This window comes from Arachis hypogaea, chromosome 13, assembly GCF_003086295.3.
Source record: "Arachis hypogaea cultivar Tifrunner chromosome 13, arahy.Tifrunner.gnm2.J5K5, whole genome shotgun sequence".
Lineage (NCBI taxonomy): Eukaryota > Viridiplantae > Streptophyta > Magnoliopsida > Fabales > Fabaceae > Arachis > Arachis hypogaea.
In genome coordinates this window covers 44,311,528-44,333,466 of record NC_092048.1, presented here as the reverse complement: position 1 = coordinate 44,333,466, position 21,939 = coordinate 44,311,528, and the positions used below count along the sequence as shown (strand labels likewise).

Here is a 21,939-nt window from a genome sequence, read left to right as displayed (position 1 = left end):
AATTGAACTGAGCTCTATTCTTGCCTTGGTGCATCAAGCGTGTGTGTCTCAGCTCCCTGGCCGTGTCAATTGCGCGCAAGGCTTGCTCCTTTGTGCTTTTTGTTGCGCCAAAATGTGGGGAGTGGGGGAAGAGTAGTGCTCAGTTGGAAAAACCAACTGAGCTCCTCATTTGTGGCACCTTGCTTTGGACTTCAAGCTCCCAGGTTCAAATCCTGGTGGAAGCAAAGTGATGTTAATTTCCTTGGAGGTGTTGGACGCTCCTTCCTTGCTTTTCATGGAGCTCTCTGGTTCGAACCTTGAGAGAGCCATCTTGGCTCATTTTCTTTGCACCAAAGTAGCGCTCCTCCCTTATTCTCCAAGGAGTTTCCTGGTTCGAAACTTAGCTAAAGCATCTTGGCTTAATTTCTTTGCAAGCTTGGTAGTGTGAGGTTCCTTGTTCGAACCTTGGAGGAAGCTTTTTGGCCATTTTCTTCTTCTTTTCCTTGCAAGGAGCGTTCCTTGCCTCTCTTGGGTCATGGGTTCGATACTTTGTAGCTTCACTCCTTGGGATTTTGCTTTAAATTAATTTTGGAGAACCCCCGATAAAGCTCACTTAGTGAACTGAGCTTTATGTTATTTCCTTGCTTTCTTTAGTGCTCAGTTAACTAAGTGAACTGAGCTTGGTGCCTTGCTCTCTCCCATTTTTCCTTGTGGAGCTCGGTTTACTTTCTCAACTTAGCTTCCATTCTTCCTCAATGTAGCCACACTTTTTCTTCTCTTGGGCACGCTTTTTGCTTCCTTTGGACACGTTCCTTATGCCACGCTTTTCTTATTTTCTTCTTTCTTCACCTACAAATAATCAAAATAACCAATCAAAGTATCACTAAATTCACAAGGTTTATAAATCAATTAATTATCAATTAAATTTAGCTTAAACCTCATGATTTTGTATCAATTAAAGGGTGGTTGGTTGATTCAAAGAAACCATGCAATTCCACTCCAAATTACTTATTTACAATGCAAGAAAGTGCATAAATCCTAATAAAAACAAAGAAAAAGACTAGTAAAACTAGGCTAAGATGACTTGTCATCACTCAGCACCCAAAATACTTGCTTCACCAGATTCATACCAACAAAGTGGAGACTGGCACTTTCGTCCATACAAGGCCTCATACGTAGCCATCCCAACGCTCGCATGAAAGCTGTTGTTGTACGCAAACTCCACTAATGGCATGTATCGGTCCCAACTTCCGGGTTGATCTAAAATGTATGCTCTCAGCATATCCTCCAAGGTTTGAATAGTCCTTTCCGACTGTTCATTAGTTTGCGGATGGTATGCGGTACTGAGACATAGTTTCATACCGAAAGCTCTTTGAAAAGCTCCCCAAAACCTTGAAGTGAATCGGGGATCACGGTCCGACACTATGCTCGACGGCACACCATGCAACCTCACTATCTCCTTTATATACAATCTTGTTAACTCCTCCATAGAACAGTTTACTCGGATAGGCAGAAAATGAGCGGATTTGGTTCAGCGATCCACGATCACCCAAATCGCATCAAATCCCGACCTAGTCCTCGATAAACCGGTCACAAAGTCCACTGCAATTCCTTCCCACTTCCACTAAGGAATCTTAAGTGGTTGTAGCATTCCTGACGATTTTTGATGCTCTATCTTCACCTTCTGGCAAGTTAAACATTTGGATACCACTGTAGCTACATCACCCTTCATCCCAGGCCACCAGAACATCTTCTTCAAGTCATAATACATCTTCGTGCTTCCGGGATAAATAGAAAACCCACTGTTGTGAGCTTCTGACAATAAATCTTATCTCAAACTTCCTACATCTGGTATGCAAATCCTTCCCTTGTATCTCCACAACCCTTCATCATCCTTAGTGAATTCTTCGCGCCTCTTATCACCAACTGGTTGAAACAACTACTGAAGCTTCTGCTCATCTTGCTGAGCCCTTTGTATTTCTGATTTGAACGTGCTTGAGATCTGCAACTGATTTAAAGAAGCTCTTCCAGCAACTTCACCAATGTCTAGCTTAAGATCCTCAAACTTATCTACTAGCTCCTCTTCCTTAATCCTCATCCAAGCTATTGTTAGATATTTCCAACTCAAAGCGTCTGCTACCACGTTTGCCTTTTCAGGGTGATAACTCAACTCGAAATCATAATCTTTAAGCAACTCCATTCACCTCCTCTGGCGCATATTAAGCTCTTTCTGATCAAAGATGTACTTGAGACTCTTATGATCAGAAAAAATGCTAAACCTTACTCCGTACAAGTGGTGTCTCCAAATCTTTAATGCAAACACAATCGCCGCTAATTCCAAGTCATGAGTGGGATAATTCACCTCATGCGGTCTCAGCTGACGCGATGCGTAAGCCACCACATTCCGATGTTGCATCAACATGCAACCCAAACCTTTCAATGACGCATCAAAAAATACTTCAAACGGTTCATGCGGTTCTGGTAAGATTAGAATAGGTGCTGAAGTTAATCTCTGCTTTAGAGTCTGAAAACTCTTTTCACACTTCGACATCCACATAAATGGCACTTCTTTCCTTGTTAACTTGGTCATCGGTAGTGCAATCCAGGAAAATCCTTCAATGATTCTTCGGTAATATCCTGCTAAGCCCAAAAAGCTCTTGACTTCCGTCAAAGTCGTCGGTCTTTCCCATTCCATCACCGCTTCTACCTTAGAAGGGTCTACGGCTATTCCTCCTTTGCTCACCACATGACTTAAGAACTTCACTTCCTCCTTCCAAAACTCACACTTTAACAACTTAGCGTATAATTTTCGCTCCTTTAGGATTTGCAGTACAATCCTCAAGTGCTCCTCATGCTCTTTCACCGTCTTGGAATAAACTAAGATGTTATCTATGAAAACCACCACGAATTTGTCCAAAAAGAGACGAAACACTCTGTTCATGTAATCCATGAAAATAGCAGGTGTATTTGTTAACCCAAAGGACATTACCGCAAACTCGTAGTGTCCATAGCGTGTCCTAAACGCAGTCTTAGGGATATCATCCTCCTTCACCCTTATCTGATGGTAACCAGATCTCAAATCTATCTTAGAAAACACTCCAGCTCCTTGCAATTGATCCATCAAGTCATCTATCCTTGGCAGTGGGTACTTATTCTTCACAGTCACTTTATTCAGCTGTCGATAATCCACACACAATCGCATTCCTTCATCTTTCTTCTTTACCAATAAAACTGGCGTTCCCCACGGTGATACACTCGTTCAAATGAACCTCTTGTTCAGAAGCCCTTCCAACTGAGTCTTTAACTCTGCCAGTTCTATCGGAGCCATTCTATAAGGCGCAATCGACACCGGTCTGGCTCCCGGCACCAATTCAATCGTAAATTCAATTTCCTTTTGAGGTGGGAACTTAGGGATATCTTCCTGGAATACTTCTGGAAAATCTTTAACCACTTGTATCTGATCTAAGTTCTGGCCATCACCCAACGCATTAGCAGCCAACAGAATATAACCCTGACACTCCTCCCCACTACAATGCACCATTACAGAGTTCAAGTAATACCCCGTAGCTACCACGGCTCCATTCTCTCCGTTCGGCAAAAACCGAATTGTCCGTTCAAAGCAATCCAACAAAACCTGATTCTTTGACAACTAATCAATCCCCAAAATCATCTCTAGCCCCACCATTGGTAAACAGATCAAATCATGCACAAAATCTCTACACTCGAGCTTAAAACCTACTTGTCTACAAACTGACCTAGTCATAACTGTCTGATGCGGAGTATGTACATGCATATCAAAAGGCAACTCTGAGACTTTCAAACCTAATTCCTCAACTTTATCAAACGAAATAAACGAATGCGAAGCTTCAGTATCATATAATGCAACTAAGGACTTATCACCAATTAAACATATACCTCTCATCAACGATCCGCCTTAGAAGCATCCTTGGCATTCACAGCAAAGACTCTCCCCTAGTGCTGGCCTTGCCCCGCACTCTGGTTCTTCCCACGTGTACTATCCCTCGCAATATGACCAGGCAAGTCACAGTTGAAGCACCCACCTATACCAATCTTGCAAGAGTCATATGGATGAAAACGTCCACAACGATCACAAGCTAAATCCGAAGAACTCTTACTCTGATTTCCTCTCCCTTTGCCACGCTGAATCTGGTCATGTGTGTTCTTTCTAAAGCCTCCTTGCCCTTGAGGCGCACATCCTCCTCTCTTGAAGTTTTGCCCTCTAGGATGAAAATACTTGCCACGCCCCCCGACTAGAGCCCCCTCCATGAGTGTCCTTGGATGCCGCCACGGTCTTGGCATATTCTTCCACTACTCTAGCCTTGTTCACTAAGTCAGAGAAGACACGGATCTCCATAGGCGCCACAGCAGTCATAATGCTATCCCTTAAATCTCTCTGGTACTTAATGCACTTCCAGCTCTCGTAAGTCTCCGGGGAACCTTGACATACCCTAGAAAACCTACAGAGCTCCTCAAACTTGTTGGTGTAGTTTGCCACAGATAGGGAACCTTGCTTCATCTGTATTAGTTCCATCTCCTTTACTTCCCTTGCAGACTCAGGGAAGTACTTCTTATAGAAGGCCACTTGGAATACTTCCCATAGAATGTCGGCATTTTGAAGTTGTAGCAAGCGACACTCGGCTTGCCACCAGGGCTGGGGCACTCCCGCAAGCTGATAAGCGGCAAACTCTACATACTGATTGAGTGGAACATGCTGCGCCTATAAAGCACGCTCCATAGCCTGTAACCAGTGATCCGCTTCAGTAGGATTTGTGGATCTTCGGAAAGTTGGCGGATAAACCTTGAGAAACGTCACCAAGGTCATCGAAACTCCTCCCGTAGTATCGTCATTTTCCTCAGCATTATCATTGGCATTTCCTTCTCCGTTCCTATTGCCATTCCCCGACAGTTGCCCTAACCTCTGGATAGCTTGCAGAGTCGCAGCAACATTCGCTTCCTTGGTATTAGTGAGATTTGCCATTGCTGCCATGAATTCGGCATAATTGTCAGCTGGTTGCTCATTCCTACTTTCTCGGGTACGTGTTCGACCTCGCCCGCAAGTGGCCATGTAGGGTTTCTGTCTACACCAAACAATCGATATCAAGGTGATCAGTCTCAATATCAAAAGCCTAGTGCTTCAATTATCCCAAACAGGCACTCACAAACAAGTATGCTATGCACATATCAAGTAGATAACCTAATAGCATCAAAGAAAAGACACACAGAGTATGCAATAAAGCACAATCGGTCCATCCCTCAGGCTCACGAGGACGAACCGCTCTGATACCACTAAATGTAACACCCTAATTACCCTAAGCCTTACCTCGCGCCGTAAAGCAAAGGTTAATCAGAGATTACGACAGTTCTAAAGCTCGTACGTATAATATATATATATATATATATATATATATATATATATATATATAAGAAATATTATAATCTAGAAGCCCGATGAAGGATATAGCTCAAAAATAGGATCTCAAAAGTGCAAAACGTACAAACGAAGCTACTAGCTTAAGGCACAAGAAACAGATAAGATACTACAAAATATAAGTACATAATATCATAGGAAACTAGCCTCGACTCACGGAGTTTAAGCCAACTAGCTATATATAGTATACAGAACCATAGAGAAACCTGACAGTTTAAAAACAGCTTATACAAGTTTTTCTCTCATAATACAAGCCTCTAGGCAAAGACAAGATACAAAAGTGAGAGACATATATACAAAATAACCAAAAGACTCCAAAAGAATCCAAGATCCTCCGCTTCTGTCACCATCCAAAGCAACTCACCGAGGTGGGTTGTGACCTACATCTGAAAAACACAACAAAGATATGGTATGAGAACCAGAGGTTCTCAGTATGGTAATAGTGCCCAGAAAAACATTTTCAGTATACATGGATCCATCATCTCATTCAGAGTCCGCGACTCACATCAACCACTGCCCATTCATAACTAAGTTTCCAAATATCAACAGTTTATCATTCATCATCTCATATACCAATCATCATTCACCTTACGTCAAACCATTCTCAGCACGCTAGAAACCTAGGCCTCTATTTTCTAATTTATCATAAAATCATGTACTTGAACCTCTAAGTTATATCCCATGTTCTAATACTCAAAACTAGGCCCAAAAGTCTTAAAATGGTGTTATAGAAGCTTACAACCTTGTTTGGAAGGTAGAATTGTTGAAAAACAAGAAAAATTTAAGAAACAGAACATGTGCGGCCGCACAGGAGTGTGTGCGTGCGCACACCCAGGAAATTTTAGAATGTGTGCGTATGCACAGGGGTGTGCATACACACAGGTGACAAAATTTTCAGTATCTGTTCACTCGCACAACTTGTGCCAGCGCCCCCAACAGACTGACCTTTCTGACGTGTGCGTCCGCACAAACATGTGTGTCTGCACATGTTGAAGTTTTTCCTTATATATGTGCGTGCACAAGCTGTGCTAGCGCTGCGAATAGAATGCACTTCCCTGCCTGTGGGTGCGCACAGGTGTGTGCATCCGCACAGGTCAAAATATTTGCAGGGTGTGCGTCCGCACGAGGGTGTGCGCCCGCACATATCAGAAATCTTGAAATTCTGCAACTTTGCAGATTTTCAGATTTTTAACAGCAACTTTGAATGATCATAACTTCCTCTACAAAATTTTAAATTTCACAAACTTTATATTGATTAAAAGGGTTTTTAAAGATCTTTCATCCTAAACAAATTTTAATCAGTTTCAAAAACCGAGGCAAAAGTTATGATCGAGCAAATTTCACCAAAAATCACATTTTACCAAAAACCACAATTTATCAAATTTTCACAATTATCAAACCACCTCCAACCAAAACAACATCAACCTCCCATTTACAGCACAACTACCCTCATGGGTCAAAAATTCATCACTTACCACATCTTTTCATCATATTTCACCATTCTCCAACCATCAATACCAATCTCTCATCATACTTTATCATTTTCAACATTAATAGTATCATATCACAATTATCAATTTTCGATCATCAAACTCATTCATGCTTCTAAGCCATAAATAACAATAGTCATTCACCCAAATTTATCATACATCAAAATCTCAATATCATTATTTCTCAACATAACCATTTTAATTCAACATACAACATCAACCAACCATCATCAACAATCACATAAATTCAACCCTATCCTATGGGTTACTAGCCTAAGTGTCCATGAATATTATATGCTACATAGAAGAAACCGAAACCAGATCTTGGCCGATTCCCTTTATGCACCAAAACCTAAATGAGCACAAGCTATGCTTTCCAACACACTCCAAGCTTTCAATTCCACTACAATAAGCACAATTAAGTTCCAAAAGCTCCCAAAGCCACGATAATCAAACTATATGCATACAATTCACCTCAAATCAACCTAGGGTTCCAACTAAACATAAAATCACAAGGGTTTAGTGGCTTTTACCTCTTCCAACAGATTTGAATGTCAAAACCCAAGGCTAAGCAAGGTTTAGAGCAAACCTAAACATCCAAAATCACAAAAACTCATTTAACCCCAAAGCCCTAGGAACCGAAATTTTAAAGAGAGGAACTGAAAAGATTTCAAATTTTTCTTACCATTTTCTTACATGAGTTTCGTAGAGCTCTTCACGAGGAACGTGTAGCCACAAACGGTGCGGCGATCGGAGCTCTCTAGCTCAAGATATGGGCGTTGGAGGATTGAGATGAATAGTACTCAATCTCTTCTCTCCTTCTTCCAATTCTGATGTGTGTGTGTTTAATGAAGGTGAAAAGGGTTCACTTAGTATTTATATGTGTTGGGCTTGAGCCCAACTTAGGCTCAGTCCAACCTGTTAGCGTTTTTAACCTGTTTGGTCCTACTTCGGACCAAACCTTTAAAATTAACGCCCGGTTTCTCATTTCTAACATTTTTCTAAGGTTTTTGTCAGTTTTCACTTTTTCTCATGCGGTACCGGGCAGACTTGAACCGGTTCAACCGGTTCAACTGCCAGTTTACAGTTTTTTGCGATTTTTTGCAGAAAGCACATTTTCTGACTCAGAAAAACCCATTGAGTCCAAAAATCACCTATAAATTCTCAACTCTCTCTCTAACTTTTCAGAATCTAGTTTGGACAATATTAATCACTTAATTAACCGGTTAATTAGTTGCGGTTCTTACACCCAGCAGCTAATTTCTAATGGATAAAGATCCATCCTAACGGTCTTTAATTTGGATCATCTTTGAGGAAGGACCCATAGTTTTATCCAAGGCATTCTAAAAATCTAAATCAAGATTTCGTTCACTTTGAAACACACAGAATCCTTACAAATATTAGACATATCAATTTTGGTTGAATCATCTAGAAGATAAGATAGAAGATCCTAAACATACAAAAGGAGAAAATAATACTTAATGAATGAGAAGGAAGAGAAGAAACAATGCAATGACAGATTAAATCAATTAATTGTAACAGATTATTTAGACAAATACCTAAATTTTCTCAACATCAAACTGAGGTAATGATGCGTACATAGAACACACCACTCTCAATTTCACAATTGCATACATGTGAACAGTGGCGACTTCTGCGTGTATGCATTTATGATGCGTACGCATCATTTCTAATTTCTTCTAGCTCACCCCCCTTTTTGTGTTTACTAGGGTGCAAACCCTAATTCGCGTGGCCACTATCTCTTTTCTTCTCTTCTTCTTCTCCTTCCTCCCATTGTCTCCTTTCTCCTTTGCCACCAGCGTCCACCATTGCCGTCGCACCTCTCTCCTCTTTTATTTCTTCTCCTTCTTCTTTCTCTTTTCATTTCCCTTATCCCTTTATCTTATCCTTCTTCCCAACCACCACGTCACCCCCTTCTCTTTGCTCCACCCCTGCTCACCGCCGGCCGTCACAGCCTCCACGGCTATCTTCCTTTTCCTTCCTCCTCTCTCTAATCCACCTAGAGAACCACCTGCTTTATCTACTTCTCAATTTGCATTTTCAGAATAGGACAGCCCCTGTTTTTCTCATTTCCAGCAAGCTCTGCCACCATTGGTGACTAGCCGTCTGCCATCTATAGCATCGATGACATCACAGCATCGTAGCACTCCTCTCACCTCTTCTCTATTTTTTAGTAAATTAATAAATAATTAAATAATAAATTAGTTATAAGTCAAGGGAATTAAAAAAATAAATTTTATAATTTAAAGAAGTAAAAATATTTAAAATATGAATTAAAATACTAATTTTAAATATTTTGGTCCAAAGTTGGACCAACGGATCGAATCGGTTGAACCGGACCCATATTGGGCCTAAGACCCAACATATATAAACCAAACTCAGCCACTCCTTTCCTTCATTATTGCCATTCACGCTGGGTTGAAGAGGGGAGAAGCAAGAACCTTAAACCCTTATCACCTCAAGCTTTAATTCCTCCTAACTTTCAATCCGGAGCTCCAATTGCCGCACCATTTGTGACTACGCGACCGCCTTGCCGAGCTCTTTAAATCCATCCGAACACAGTGGTATGAAATTTGAAATCTTTCACCCAACCCTTACCTCTCTTCAATTTCATGAATTTGGTTCATGGGTATTGAGAATTTTGCACGTTTGATGATTTAAGGGTACTCTAGTACGAGGTATAGCTGGGTATATCCAATTACTAAGTGGATAAAGGTGAGAAACTCTTATCTCCTTTGAATTCTTCGATTTTGTAAAGTTTAAGTATTGAAATTGTGATTATGTATGAAATTGTATGGAATTAGATTGAATCCATGTGAATTGAAGTCAAACCGGTAAAGTGGAGTGCACGGAATAAAGTTTTGGTGGCTGGAAACTTGATTGAGTTGGGTTGGAAGTTTGGGAGCTTGAGAAGAAAAGGTTTTTGTAGTATCTTTGAGCTTGAGAGAAAATCGGCCAAGGTATGGTTTTAGCTTCCTATAGCTAATATATAATATTGCGTGAAAACTTAAGCTAGCTGCCACAAGATAGGCTTGAATGCTCTGAATTGTTGGATTTGGTTGATTATATATGTATAAATGTGATGTTGATAAAGATTAGTGAAATTGGTAAAATTATATGTGAAAAATGGTTTGAATGAATTGATGAATTTAGGTGTTAGAATGATTATAAAGTGAAGAAAGAGTATGTATATTATCCTTTCTGTGCGCTGTTATCTATCACTTCTACGCGTAACCGTTTCGAGTGTGATATGAATCTCGAGTTTCTTTTTTGTTTAACTTTTCTTCAAGGCTCCTAGTTAAATTGTTCTTCGCACATGTGTGTGTGTGTGTACGTAGTTTACTTTTAGAAGTCGTAATACTCCACCACCTCTGATTTTCGAACTTAAGCGTAAAGCTCTGTGTGGTAGGGTGTTATAGTTACCATTTTGCTTTTAACATCTATTTTGGTTAGTTTTAATACCTTATGTTTGTTTCTAGTTAGTTAGTTTAGTTAGCTTTAATTGTTATTTTAGCTGATATTAGATTGTTGAGATAGGTTAGAACTAGGATTGTTAGGTTTAATACTGTTAAAGTGTTTATGAATCTTTGTTACTTGGTGGATGTTGCGGTTAAACTTGATTGAATATGGTTTTATGTTTGATTAGTTATTGTTTGAATATTTATTCTGCTGAATTAATACCATGCTGCCGAATCTATGTCAATCTTGATGAATTTGTATTATTTATTAGGTCAACGAATGCTTGTTTTGTGCAAAGTTACTGGAATTTTGGCTGAATAGCATTCTTTGAATGGGGTTATAGATTGTTACTTGGTTGTATTTCATTTTCACTTTTGACAATTACATAGGCCAAGTGGTTGTCAAATTACCTCAAGAGCTTTTGATTTAAATTTTGATCAATCCCTTGAAATCAATGCTTGTTTCTCTTTCATTAGAACTATTGTACATTGATGATTGAGTATAATGTTTCTAATTGATCAAATTTGTCGATATTTTGTTAATTGATTGAGATCTTTTACCTAATGGTGCAAGATTAATGAAATTGATCCTATGTGACCCCATTTGGTTCACTTTGTGTGTTACAATTGGTTTTGGGTTACACTATGTGTGAAACTTCAAATTTTTTTTACATTAATCTTTGTGCTATTAGTCGTGAAAGCATTGGTGTTTGAACATGCTATCCACACCTTATTTGAACATTGTTCTTGGTTGATTTATTCACCAATTACTTTTGGATATGCCTCTATGCACATCTTAGATTTTAAATTACATGTTGTAGCTACCATATAATTAAAATTAATGATTCTTGTTGGCATTTGATTACGAATAACACTTGTGTGTACTCCATGTTATTTGTTTATAATCTTGCCTTGTTTCCTTCATTCCTATAGTTGATATATTCTCCCTCTATTCTTTTTCAGGATGAGTGATCAAAGGAAAAAGGGGAAAAGAAAGGTCGAAGCTAGGATTCAATGTCAAATTGACAAGAGCAAGCAGTCAGTGTCATTTGTTCTGCAATCTCACCTTGATGGAGCCACCAAGCGAGATGAAGTTGATCACAGGACTCCTACCGACGACCCTTCCAAATTTTCCAACCGATGCTTTGAGCTTAAGATGCCAAATTTTTGGAAGCGGAGCCTCCATGTTGAGTGAAAACTCCGCATCCCTGACGAACTTAGAGAATTTACTGAAAATCATATTGATAAGCGGGGATGGGAGTTCCTTAATAGGGACTTAGTGGAGATAAACTTGTTGTGAGTCCGTGAGTTCTATTCCAACAACTACATTGCAGCCCTCGATTTGGTTTATCTTTGTGGGAAGCAGATCCCGGTGACTGAGGCAGCCCTCCAGGAGATTTTTCAAATGCGACCAAAGCCTAAAGGAAAAGATGCCTATGAAAAGGCGGAGGAAGCTCGAAAGATGCTTACCTTCGAATAGGACAAGGTTTTGGAGTGTATAGCACAACCTGAGAGCGCTTGGATTATGGGACAATAGAAGCCTGGCCCTGCTGGAATCCCGATCAAGGCTCTAACCATTGAGGCTCAAGTTTGGCATCAAATCCTTTCAAATTATGTGATGCTGAGTGATGAGCGGATAATTTATACGCTTTTTGACATTATTTTTAGTATGTTTTTAGTAGGATCTAGTTACTTTTAGGGATGTTTTCATTAGTTTTTATGTTAAATTCATATTTCTGGACTTTACTATGAGTTTGTGTGTTTTTCTGTAATTTCAGGTATTTTCTGGCTGAAATTGAGGGACTTGAGCAAAAATCAGATTCAGAGGTTGAAGAAGGACTGCTGATGCTGTTGGATTCTGACCTCCCTGTACTCAAAGTGGATTTTCTGGAACTACAGAACTCGAAATGGCGCGCTTCCAATTTCGTTGGAAAGTAGACATCCAGGGCTTTCCAGCAATATATAATAGTCCATACTTGGGCCAAGAATTGACGACGTAAACTGGCGTTCAACGCTAGCCTTCTGCCCAAATCTGGCGTCCAACGCCAGAAAAGGATCCAAAACCAGAGTTGAACGCCCAAACTGGCACAAAAACTGGCGTTCAACTCCACAAATGGCCTCTGCACGTGCAACACTCAGGCTCAGCCCAAACACACACCAAGTGTGCCCCGGAAGTGGATTTATGCATCAATTACTTACTCATGTAAACCCTAGTAGCTAGTTTATTATAAATAGGACCTTTTACTATTGTATTAGGCATCTTTTGATCATCTTAGGATCTTAGGATCATCTTTGAACGCATTGTTCTTAGATCAAGGGGGCTGGCCATCTCGGCCATGCCTGGACCTTTCACTTATGTATTTTCAACGGTAGAGTTTCTGCACTCCATAGATTAAGGTGTGGAGCTCTGCTGTTCCTCAAAGATTAATGCAAAGTACTTCTGTTTTCTATTCAATTCATCTTATTTCGCTTCTAAGATATCCATTCGCACCAAAGAACGTGATGAAGGTGATGATTATGTGTGACGCTCATCATCCTCCTCCCTTATGAACACGTGCCTGACAAACACTTCTGTTCTACATGAAATAAGCTAGAATGAGTATCTCTTAGATCTCCTAACCAGAATCTTCGTGGCGTAAGCTAGAATGATGGCGGTATTCAAGAGAATCCGGAAAGTCTAAACCTTGTCTGTGGTATTCCGAGTAGGATTCAATGATTGAATGACTGTGACGAGCTCCTAACTCGCGATTGCAGGGCGTTAGTGACAGACGCAAAAGGATAGTAAATCCTATTCCAGCATGATCGAGAACCGACAGATGAATAGCCGTGCCGTGACAGGGTGCGTGAGCATATTATTCACTGAGAGGATAAGATGAAGCCATTGGCAAGGGTGATGCCTCCAGACGATTAGCCGTGCCGTGACAGGGCATTGGATCATTTTCCCGTGAGATGACCGAAAGTAGCCGTTGACAGTGGTGATGTATCACATAAAGCCAGCCATGGAAAGGAGTAAGACTGATTGGATGAAGATAGCAGGAAAGCAGAGGTTCAGAGGAACGAAAAGCATCTCCATTCGCTTATCTGAAATTCCTACCAATGATTTACATAAGTATCTCTATCCCTATTTTATTATATAATATTCGAAAACACCATTATCACTTTATATCTGCCTGACTGAGATTTACAAGGTGACCATAGCTTGCTTCATACCAACAATCTCCGTGGGATTCGACCCTTACTCACGTAAGGTATTACTTGGACGACCCAGTGCACTTCCTGGTTAGTTGTATCGAAGTTGTGACAATTATGTATTGAGATCAGCGCACCAAGTTGCTCACGTTGCCAGGGATTGTTTGAGCCTGGACATCACAATTTCGTGCACCAAGTTTTTGGCGCCGTTGCCGGGGATTGTTTGAGTTTGGACAACTGACGGTTCATCTTGTTGCTCAGATTAGGTAATTTTCTTTTTATTTTCTTTTCAAAAATTTTTCAAAAATCTTTCAAAAAAAAAATTTTCATCTGTTTTCGAAAAAAATAAAAATGTTTTCAAAATTTTATTCAAAATTTTTAAGAATGAATTCTAGTGTTTCATGAAGCATGTGAAGCCTGGCCGGCTGTAAAGCCATGTCTAAATTTATTTGGACTGAGACTTGCAATTTGTTATCAAGAGCAAGCTAGTTGTTGCTAATCAACCTGCTGCTGATCCTCAATCACCTGCTGAAGCTTGGCTGGCCATTGGCCATGTCTAGTGTTTTGGACCGGAGCTTTCATTGAAAGCTTGGCTGGCTAGTGAGCCATGTCTAATTCCTGGACTGAAGCTTTAGACTAAGAATGCAAGATTCCTGGAATTCATATTAAAAATTTTGGAATCCTTATTTTCTCTTTTTCATATAGTTTTCGAAAAAAAAAATCCAAAAAAATTAGAAAATCATAAAAATCAAAAACAATTTTTGTGTTTCTTGTTTGAGTCATGAGTCATGTTATAAGTTTGGTGTCATTTGCATGTGCATCTTGCATTTTTCGAAAATTCATGCATTCATAGTGTTCTTCATGATCTTCAAGTTGTTCTCGGTAAGTCTTCTTGTTTGATCTTGATGATTTTTTGTTTTGTGTCTTTTCATGTTTATCATATGCATTTTTGAATTCTTAGTGCCTAAGCATTAAAGAATTCTAAGTTTGGTGTCTTGCATGTTTTCTTTGCATTAAAAGTTTTTCAAAATTGTGTCTACGATGTTCATCTTGGCATTCAAAGTGTTCTTGGTGCTCATCTTGACATTCATAGCATTCTTGCATGCATCACATGTTTTGATCTAAAAATTTCATGCATTGCATAATTTTCATGTTTTTCATAAAAATTTCAAAAATCAAAAAAAATATCTTACCCTTTTTCTCTCATCAAATTCGAAAATTTGGATTGACTTTTTCAAAAGTTTTTAAAATCAAGTTGTTTCTTATGAGTCAAATCAAATTTTCAATTTGAAAATCTTATCTTTTTCAAAATCTTTTTTTCAAAAATCAAATCTTTTTCAAATTTCTTAGTTATTTTTGAAAATTTCAAAAATATTTTTCAAAAATCTTTTTCTCATTTTTATACCAAATTTTCGAAAATAACATAATCAATTAATGTTTTGATTCAAAAAATTTGAAGTTTGTTACTTGCTTGTTAAGAAAGATTCAAACTTTAAATTCTAGAATCATATCTTGTGATTTCTTGTGAATCAAGTCATTAACTGAGATTTTAAAAATCAAATCTTTTTCAAAATTAGTTTCTAAAATATCTTCTTATCTTATCTTTTTCAAAAATATCTTTTCAAAATATCTTTTCTAACTTCCTAACTTCTTATCTTTTCAAAATTTGTTTCAACTAACTAACTAACTTTTTGATTGTTTCTTAACTTTTTCAAAACTACCTAACTAACTCTCTCTCTCTAATTTTCGAAAATATCTTCCCTCTTTTTCAAAATTTCTTTTTTAATTAACTAATTGTTTTTATTTTTATTTTTGATTTCAAAAAATTTTCGAAAAAAATACTAAACATTTTTCAAAAACCATTTTCAAAAATCACTAACTCCTTTTCAAAAATAATTTTCGAAAATTCCCTCCTTCTCTCTCATCTTATTCTATTTATTTATTCATCTACTAACATCTCTTCCTCACATCATCACCAAATTCGAACCCCCTCCTCTATCTGTGTTCGAATTTCTTCTTCTTTTCTTCTACTAACAATAAGGATCCTCTTTACTGTGACATAGAGGATTCCTCTTCTTTTCTTTTTCTCTCCTCTTTCTTATGAGCAGGGACAGAGAAAAAGGCATTCTTGTTGAAGCTTATCCAGAACCTGAAAGGACTCTGAAGAAAAAATTAAGAGAAGCTAAATTACAACAATCCAGAGACAACTTGATTGAAAATTTCGAACAAGTAAAGGAGATGGCAGCCGAACCCAACAACAATGCAAGGAGAATGCTTGGTGACTTCACTGCACCTAATTCCAATTTACATGGAAGAAGCATCTCCATTCCTGCCATTGGAGCAAACAACTTTGAGCTGAAACCTCAGTTAGTTTCTCTAATGCAGCAGAACTGCAAGTTTCATGGACTTCCATCTGAAGATCCTTTTCAGTTCTTAACTGAATTCTTGCAGATATGTGATACTGTTAAGACTAATGGAGTAGATCCTGAAGTCTACAGGCTCATGCTTTTCCCTTTTGCTGTAAGAGACAGAGCTAGATTATGGTTGGATTCTCAACCCAAAGACAGCCTGAACTCTTGGGATAAGCTGGTCACGGCTTTCTTAGCCAAGTACTTTCCTCCTCAAAAGCTGAGCAAGCTTAGAGCTGATGTTCAAACCTTCAGACAGAAAGAAGGTGAATCCCTCTATGAAGCTTGGGAAAGATACAAACAGTTGACCAAAAAGTGTCCTTCTGACATGCTTTCAGAATGGACCATCCTGGATATATTCTATGATGGTTTATCTGAGCTATCAAAGATGTCACTGGACACTTCTGCAGGTGGATCCATTCACCTAAAGAAAACGCCTGCAGAAGCTCAAGAACTCATTGACATGGTTGCTAATAACCAGTTCATGTACACTTCTGAAAGAAATCCTGTGAATAATGGGACGCCTATGAAGAAGGGAGTTCTTGAAGTTGATACTCTGAATGCCATATTGGCTCAGAATAAAATATTGACTCAGCAAGTCAATATGATCTCTCAGAGTCTGCATGGAATGCAAGCTGCATCCAACAGTACTCAAGAGGCATCTTCTGAAGAAGAAGCCTATGATCCTGAGAACCCTGCAATAGCAGAGGTGAATTACTTAGGTGAACCTTATGGAAACACCTATAACTCAACATGGAGAAATCATCCAAATTTCTCATGGAAGGATCAAAAGCCCCAACAAGGCTTTAATAATGGTGGAAGAAACAGGTTTAGCAATAGCAAGCCTTTTTCATCATCAACTCAGCAACAGACAGAGAACTCTGAACAAAATGCTTCTAATTTAGCAAATCTAGTCTCTGATCTATCTAAGGCCACTGTAAGTTTCATGAATGAAACAAGATCTTCCATTAGAAATCTGGAAGCACAAGTGGGCCAGCTGAGTAAAAGGATCACTGAAATCCCTCCTAGTACTCTCCCAAGCAATACAGAAGAGAATCCAAAAGGAGAGTGCAAGGCCATTGACATAAGCGCCATGGCCGAACCTGTGAGGAGAGGAGAGGACGTGAATCCCAAGGAGGAAGACCTCCTGGGACGTCCAGTGGTCAATAAGGAGATTCCCTCTGAGGAACCAAAGGACTCTGAGGCTCATCTAGCGACCATAGAGATTCCATTGAACCTCCTTATGCCCTTCATGAGCTCTGATGAGTATTCCTCTTCTGAAGAGAATGTGGATGTTACTGAAGAGCAAACTGCCAAGTTTCTTGGTGCAATCATGAAGCTGAATGCCAAATTATTTGGCATTGATACTTGGGAAGTTGAACCTCCCTTGTTCATCAATGAACTAAGTGATCTGGATCAACTGACATTGCCTCAGAAGAGACAGGATCCTGGAAAGTTCATAATACCCTGCACCATAGGCACCATGATCTTTAAGGCTCTGTGTGACCTTGGTTCAGCAATAAACCTCATGCCCCTCTCTGTAATAGAGAAACTGGAAATCTATGGGGTGCAAGCTGCTAAAATCTCATTAGAGATGGCAGACAGCTCAAGAAAACAGGCATATGGACAAGTAGAGGACGTGTTAGTAAAGGTTGAAGGCCTTTACATCCCTGCTGATTTCATAGTCCTGGATACTGGAAAGGAAGAGGATGAATCCATCATCCTAGGAAGACCTTTCCTGGCCACAGCAAGAGCTGTGATTGATGCTGACAGAGGTGAAATATTCCTTCAATGGAATGAGAAGTCCCTTGTGTTTAAAACTCAAGGATCTCCCTCTGCAACCATGGAGAGGAAGCAGAAAAAGCTTCTCTCCAAGCAGAGTCAACCCGAGCCCCCACAGTCAAACTCTAAGTTTGGTGTTGGGAGGCCACAACCAAACTCTAAGTTTGGTGTTGAACTCCCATATCCAAACTCTAAGTTTGGTGTTGGAGAGTCTCAACAAAGCTCTGCACATCTGTGAGGCTCCATGAGAGCCCACTGTCAAGCTATTGACATTAAAGAAGCGCTTGTTGGGAGGCAACCCAATGTTTATCTAATTCTTATTTTTATTGTTTTTCATGTTTTCTTAGGTTCATGATCATGTGGAGTCACAAAATAAATATAAAAATTGAAAACGGAATCAAAAACAGCAGAAGAAAAATTACACCCTGGAGGAGCATCTGTCTGGCGTTCAGCGCCAGAACAGAGCATGGTTCTGGTGCTGAACGCCCAAAATGGGCAGCTTCTGGGCGCTGAACGCCAGAACAGGCATGGTTCTGGCGTTCAACGCCAGAAATGGCACACAGATGGGCGTTGAACGCCCAAAATGGCCACCAACCTGGCGCTGAACGCCCAGAGTTGAATACAAAGGCATTTTTACATGCCTAATGGGTGCAGGGATGTAAATCCTTGAACACCTCAGGATCTGTGGACCCCACAGGATCCCCACCTACCTCCACTCACTTCTTCTCACCACTCTCTTTCACACAACCCCATAAACACTCTTACCCAAAAACCCTTCACCACTCACATCCACCCACTCTTCCCCATAAACCTACCTCATAAACTCCACCTACCTTCAAAATTCAAAACCAATTTCCCACCCAAACCCACCCATATGGCCGAACCTTAACCCCCCTCCCTTCCCTATATAAAGACCTCCATTCTTCATCAAATTCACACAACACACCCCTCTACACTCTCCTTAGCCGAAACCACATCTCCCTCTCCCTCTCCATATTTCTTCTTCTTCTTCTTCTATTCTTTTGTATATTGCTCGAGGGCGAGCAATATTCTAAGTTTGGTGTGGTAAAAGCATAGCTTTTTTGTTTTTCCATTACCATTGATGGCACCCAAGACCGGAGAATCCTCTAGAAGAGGGAAAGGGAAGACAAAAGCTTCCACATCCGAGTCATGGGAGATGGAAAGATTCATCTCTAAAGCCCATCAAGACCACTTCTATGATGTTGTGGCCAAGAAGAAGGTGATCCCTGAGGTCCCTTTTAAACTCAAAAGAAATGAGCATCCGGAGATCCGACATGAAATTCAAAGAAGAGGTTGGGAAGTTCTAACAAATCCCATCCAACAAGTCGGCATCCTAATGGTTCAAGAGTTCTATGCCAATGCATGGATCACCAAAAACCATGATCAAAGTAAGAACCCGGATCCAAAGAACTATGTTACAATGGTTCGGGGGAAATACTTAGATTTTAGTCCGGAGAATGTGAGGTTGGCGTTCAACTTGCCAAACATGGAAGAGAACGCACGCCCCTACACAAGGAGAGTCAACTTTGATCAAAGGTTGGACCAAGTCCTTATGGACATATGTGTAGAAGGAGCTCAATGGAAGATTGACTCCAAAGGCAAGCCGGTTCAACTAAGAAGATTGGACCTCAAGCCTATAGCTAGAGGATGGTTGGAGTTTATTCAATGCTCAATCATTCCCACTAGCAACCGGTCTGAAGTTACTATAGACCGGGCCATCATGATCCATAGCATCATGATTGGAGAAGAGGTGGAAGTTCATGAGATTATACCTCAAGAACTCTACAAGGTGGCTGACAAGTCCTCCACCATGGCAAGGTTAGCCTTTCCTCACCTCATTTGCCACCTATGCAATTCAGCTAGGATTGACATAGAGGGAGATATCCTCATTAAAGAGGAAAAGCCCATCACTAAGAAAAAGATGGAGCAAGCAAGAGAGCTCAGTCATGAAGCTCAAGAGGCGCAAGAAGCTCATCACCATGAGATTCCGGAAATGCCTCAAATGCACTTTCCTCCACAAAACTATTGGGAGCACATCAACACCTCCCTAGAAGAATTGAGTTCCAATATGGGACAACTAAGGGTGGAACATCAAGAGCACTCCATCATGCTTCATGAAATAAGAGAAGATCAAAAAGCAATGAGGGAGGAGCAACAAAGACAAGGAAGAGACATAGAAGAGCTCAAGGACATCATTGGTTCCTCAAGAAGGAAACGCCACCATCACTAAGGTGGATTCATTCCTTGTTCTTATTTCCTCTGTTTTTTGTTTTCTATGTTATGTGCTTATCTATGTTTGTGTCTTTATTACATGATCATTAGTAGTTAGTAACTTTGTCTTAAAGTTATGAATGTCCTATGAATCCATCACCTCTCTTAAATGAAAAATGTTTTAATTCAAAAGAACAAGAAGTACATGAGTTTCAAATTTATCCTTGAACTTAGCTTAATTATATTGATGTGGTGACAATGCTTCTTGTTTTCTGAATGTATGCTTGAACAGTGCATATGTCTTTTGAAGTTGTTGTTTAAGAATGTTAAATATGTTGGCTCTTGAAAGAATGATGACTAGGAGACATGTTATTTGATAATCTGAAAAATCATAAAAACGATTCTTGAAGCAAGAAAAAGCAGCAAAGAACAAAGCTTGCAGAAAAAAAAAAGGGGCGAAAAAAAAATAATAGAAAAAAATAATAATAATAAAGAAAAAGAAAAAGCAAGCAGAAAAAGCCAATAACCCTTAAAACCAAAAGGCAAGGGCAAATAAAAAAGGGATCCCAAGGCTTTGAGCATCAGTGGATAGGAGGGCCTAAACGAATAAAATCCTGGTCTAAGCGGCTAAACCAAGCTGTCCCTATCCATGTGCTTGTGGCGTGTAGGTGTCAAGTGAAAACTTGAGACTGAGCGGTTAAAGTCAAGGTCCAAAGCAAAAGAAGAGTGTGCTTAAGAACCCTGGACACCTCTAATTGGGGACTTTAGCAAAGCTGAGTCACAATCTGAAAAGGTTCACCCAATTATGTGTCTGTGGCATTTATGTATCCGGTGGTAATACTGGAAAACAAAGTGCTTAGGGCCACGGCCAAGACTCATAAAGAAGCTGTGTTCAAGAATCATCATACTGAACTAGGAGAGTCAATAACACTATTCGAAATCTGAAGTTCCTATAGATGCCAATCATTCTGAACCTCAATGGATAAAGTGAGATGCCAAAACTATTCAAGAGGCAAAAAGCTATAAGTCCCGCTCATATGATTGCAGCTATGTTTCATTGATAGTTTGGAATTTATAGTATATTCTCTTCTTTTTATCCTATTTGATTTTCAGTTGCTTGGGGACAAGCAACAATTTAAGTTTGGTGTTGTGATGAGCGGATAATTTATACGCTTTTTGACATTGTTTTTAGTATGTTTTTAGTAGGATCTAGTTACTTTTAGGGATGTTTTCATTAGTTTTTATGTTAAATTCACATTTCTGGACTTTACTATGAGTTTTTGTGTTTTTCTGTAATTTCAGGTATTTTCTGGCTGAAATTGAGGGACTTGAGCAAAAATCAGATTCAGAGGTTGAAGAAGGACTGCTGATGCTGTTGGATTCTGACCTCCCTGCACTCAAAGTGGATTTTCTGGAGCTACAGAACTTGAAATGGCGCGTTTCCAATTGCGTTGGAAAGTAGACATCCAGGGCTTTCCAGCATTATATAATGGTCCATACTTTGGCCAAGAATTGACGACGTAAACTGGCGTTCAACGCCAGCCTTCTGCCCAAATCTGGCGTCCAGCGCCAGAAAAGGATCCAAAACCAGAGTTGAACGCCCAAACTGGCACAGAAACTGGCGTTCAACTCCACAAATGGCCTCTGCACGTGCAACACTCAGGCTCAGCCCAAACACACACCAAGTGGGCCCCGGAAGTGGATTTATGCATCAATTACTTACTCATGTAAACCCTAGTAGCTAGTTTATTATAAATAGGACCTTTTACTATTGTATTAGGCATCTTTTGATCATCTTAGGATCTTAGGATCATCTTTGAATGCATTTTTCTTAGATCAAGGGGGCTGGCCATCTCGGCCATGCCTGGACCTTTCACTTATGTATTTTCAACGGTAGAGTTTCTGCACTCCATAGATTAAGGTGTGGAGCT

The 21,939-nt window shown here is 39.7% G+C and overlaps 1 protein-coding gene and 1 non-coding gene across 2 annotated transcripts; both read right to left on the bottom strand.

Moving 5' to 3' along the window:
* Window positions 1-1,918: 1,918 nt before the first annotated feature.
* On the bottom strand, window positions 1,919-5,065 carry LOC112733903 (uncharacterized). Its single transcript, XM_025783011.1, has 7 exons — window positions 4,799-5,065; window positions 4,235-4,717; window positions 3,975-4,050; window positions 3,735-3,864; window positions 3,290-3,506; window positions 2,438-3,154; window positions 1,919-2,128 (listed from the first exon to the last, which is right to left on the bottom strand). Exons 1-7 carry the CDS (start codon window positions 5,063-5,065, stop codon window positions 1,919-1,921), a joined length of 2,100 nt encoding a protein of 699 aa, XP_025638796.1.
* Window positions 5,066-16,220: 11,155 nt separating this feature from the next.
* On the bottom strand, window positions 16,221-16,328 carry LOC112738792 (small nucleolar RNA R71). The gene has a single exon (XR_003169742.1). It is a non-coding gene; the product is annotated as a small nucleolar RNA R71 (small nucleolar RNA).
* Window positions 16,329-21,939: the final 5,611 nt, after the last annotated feature.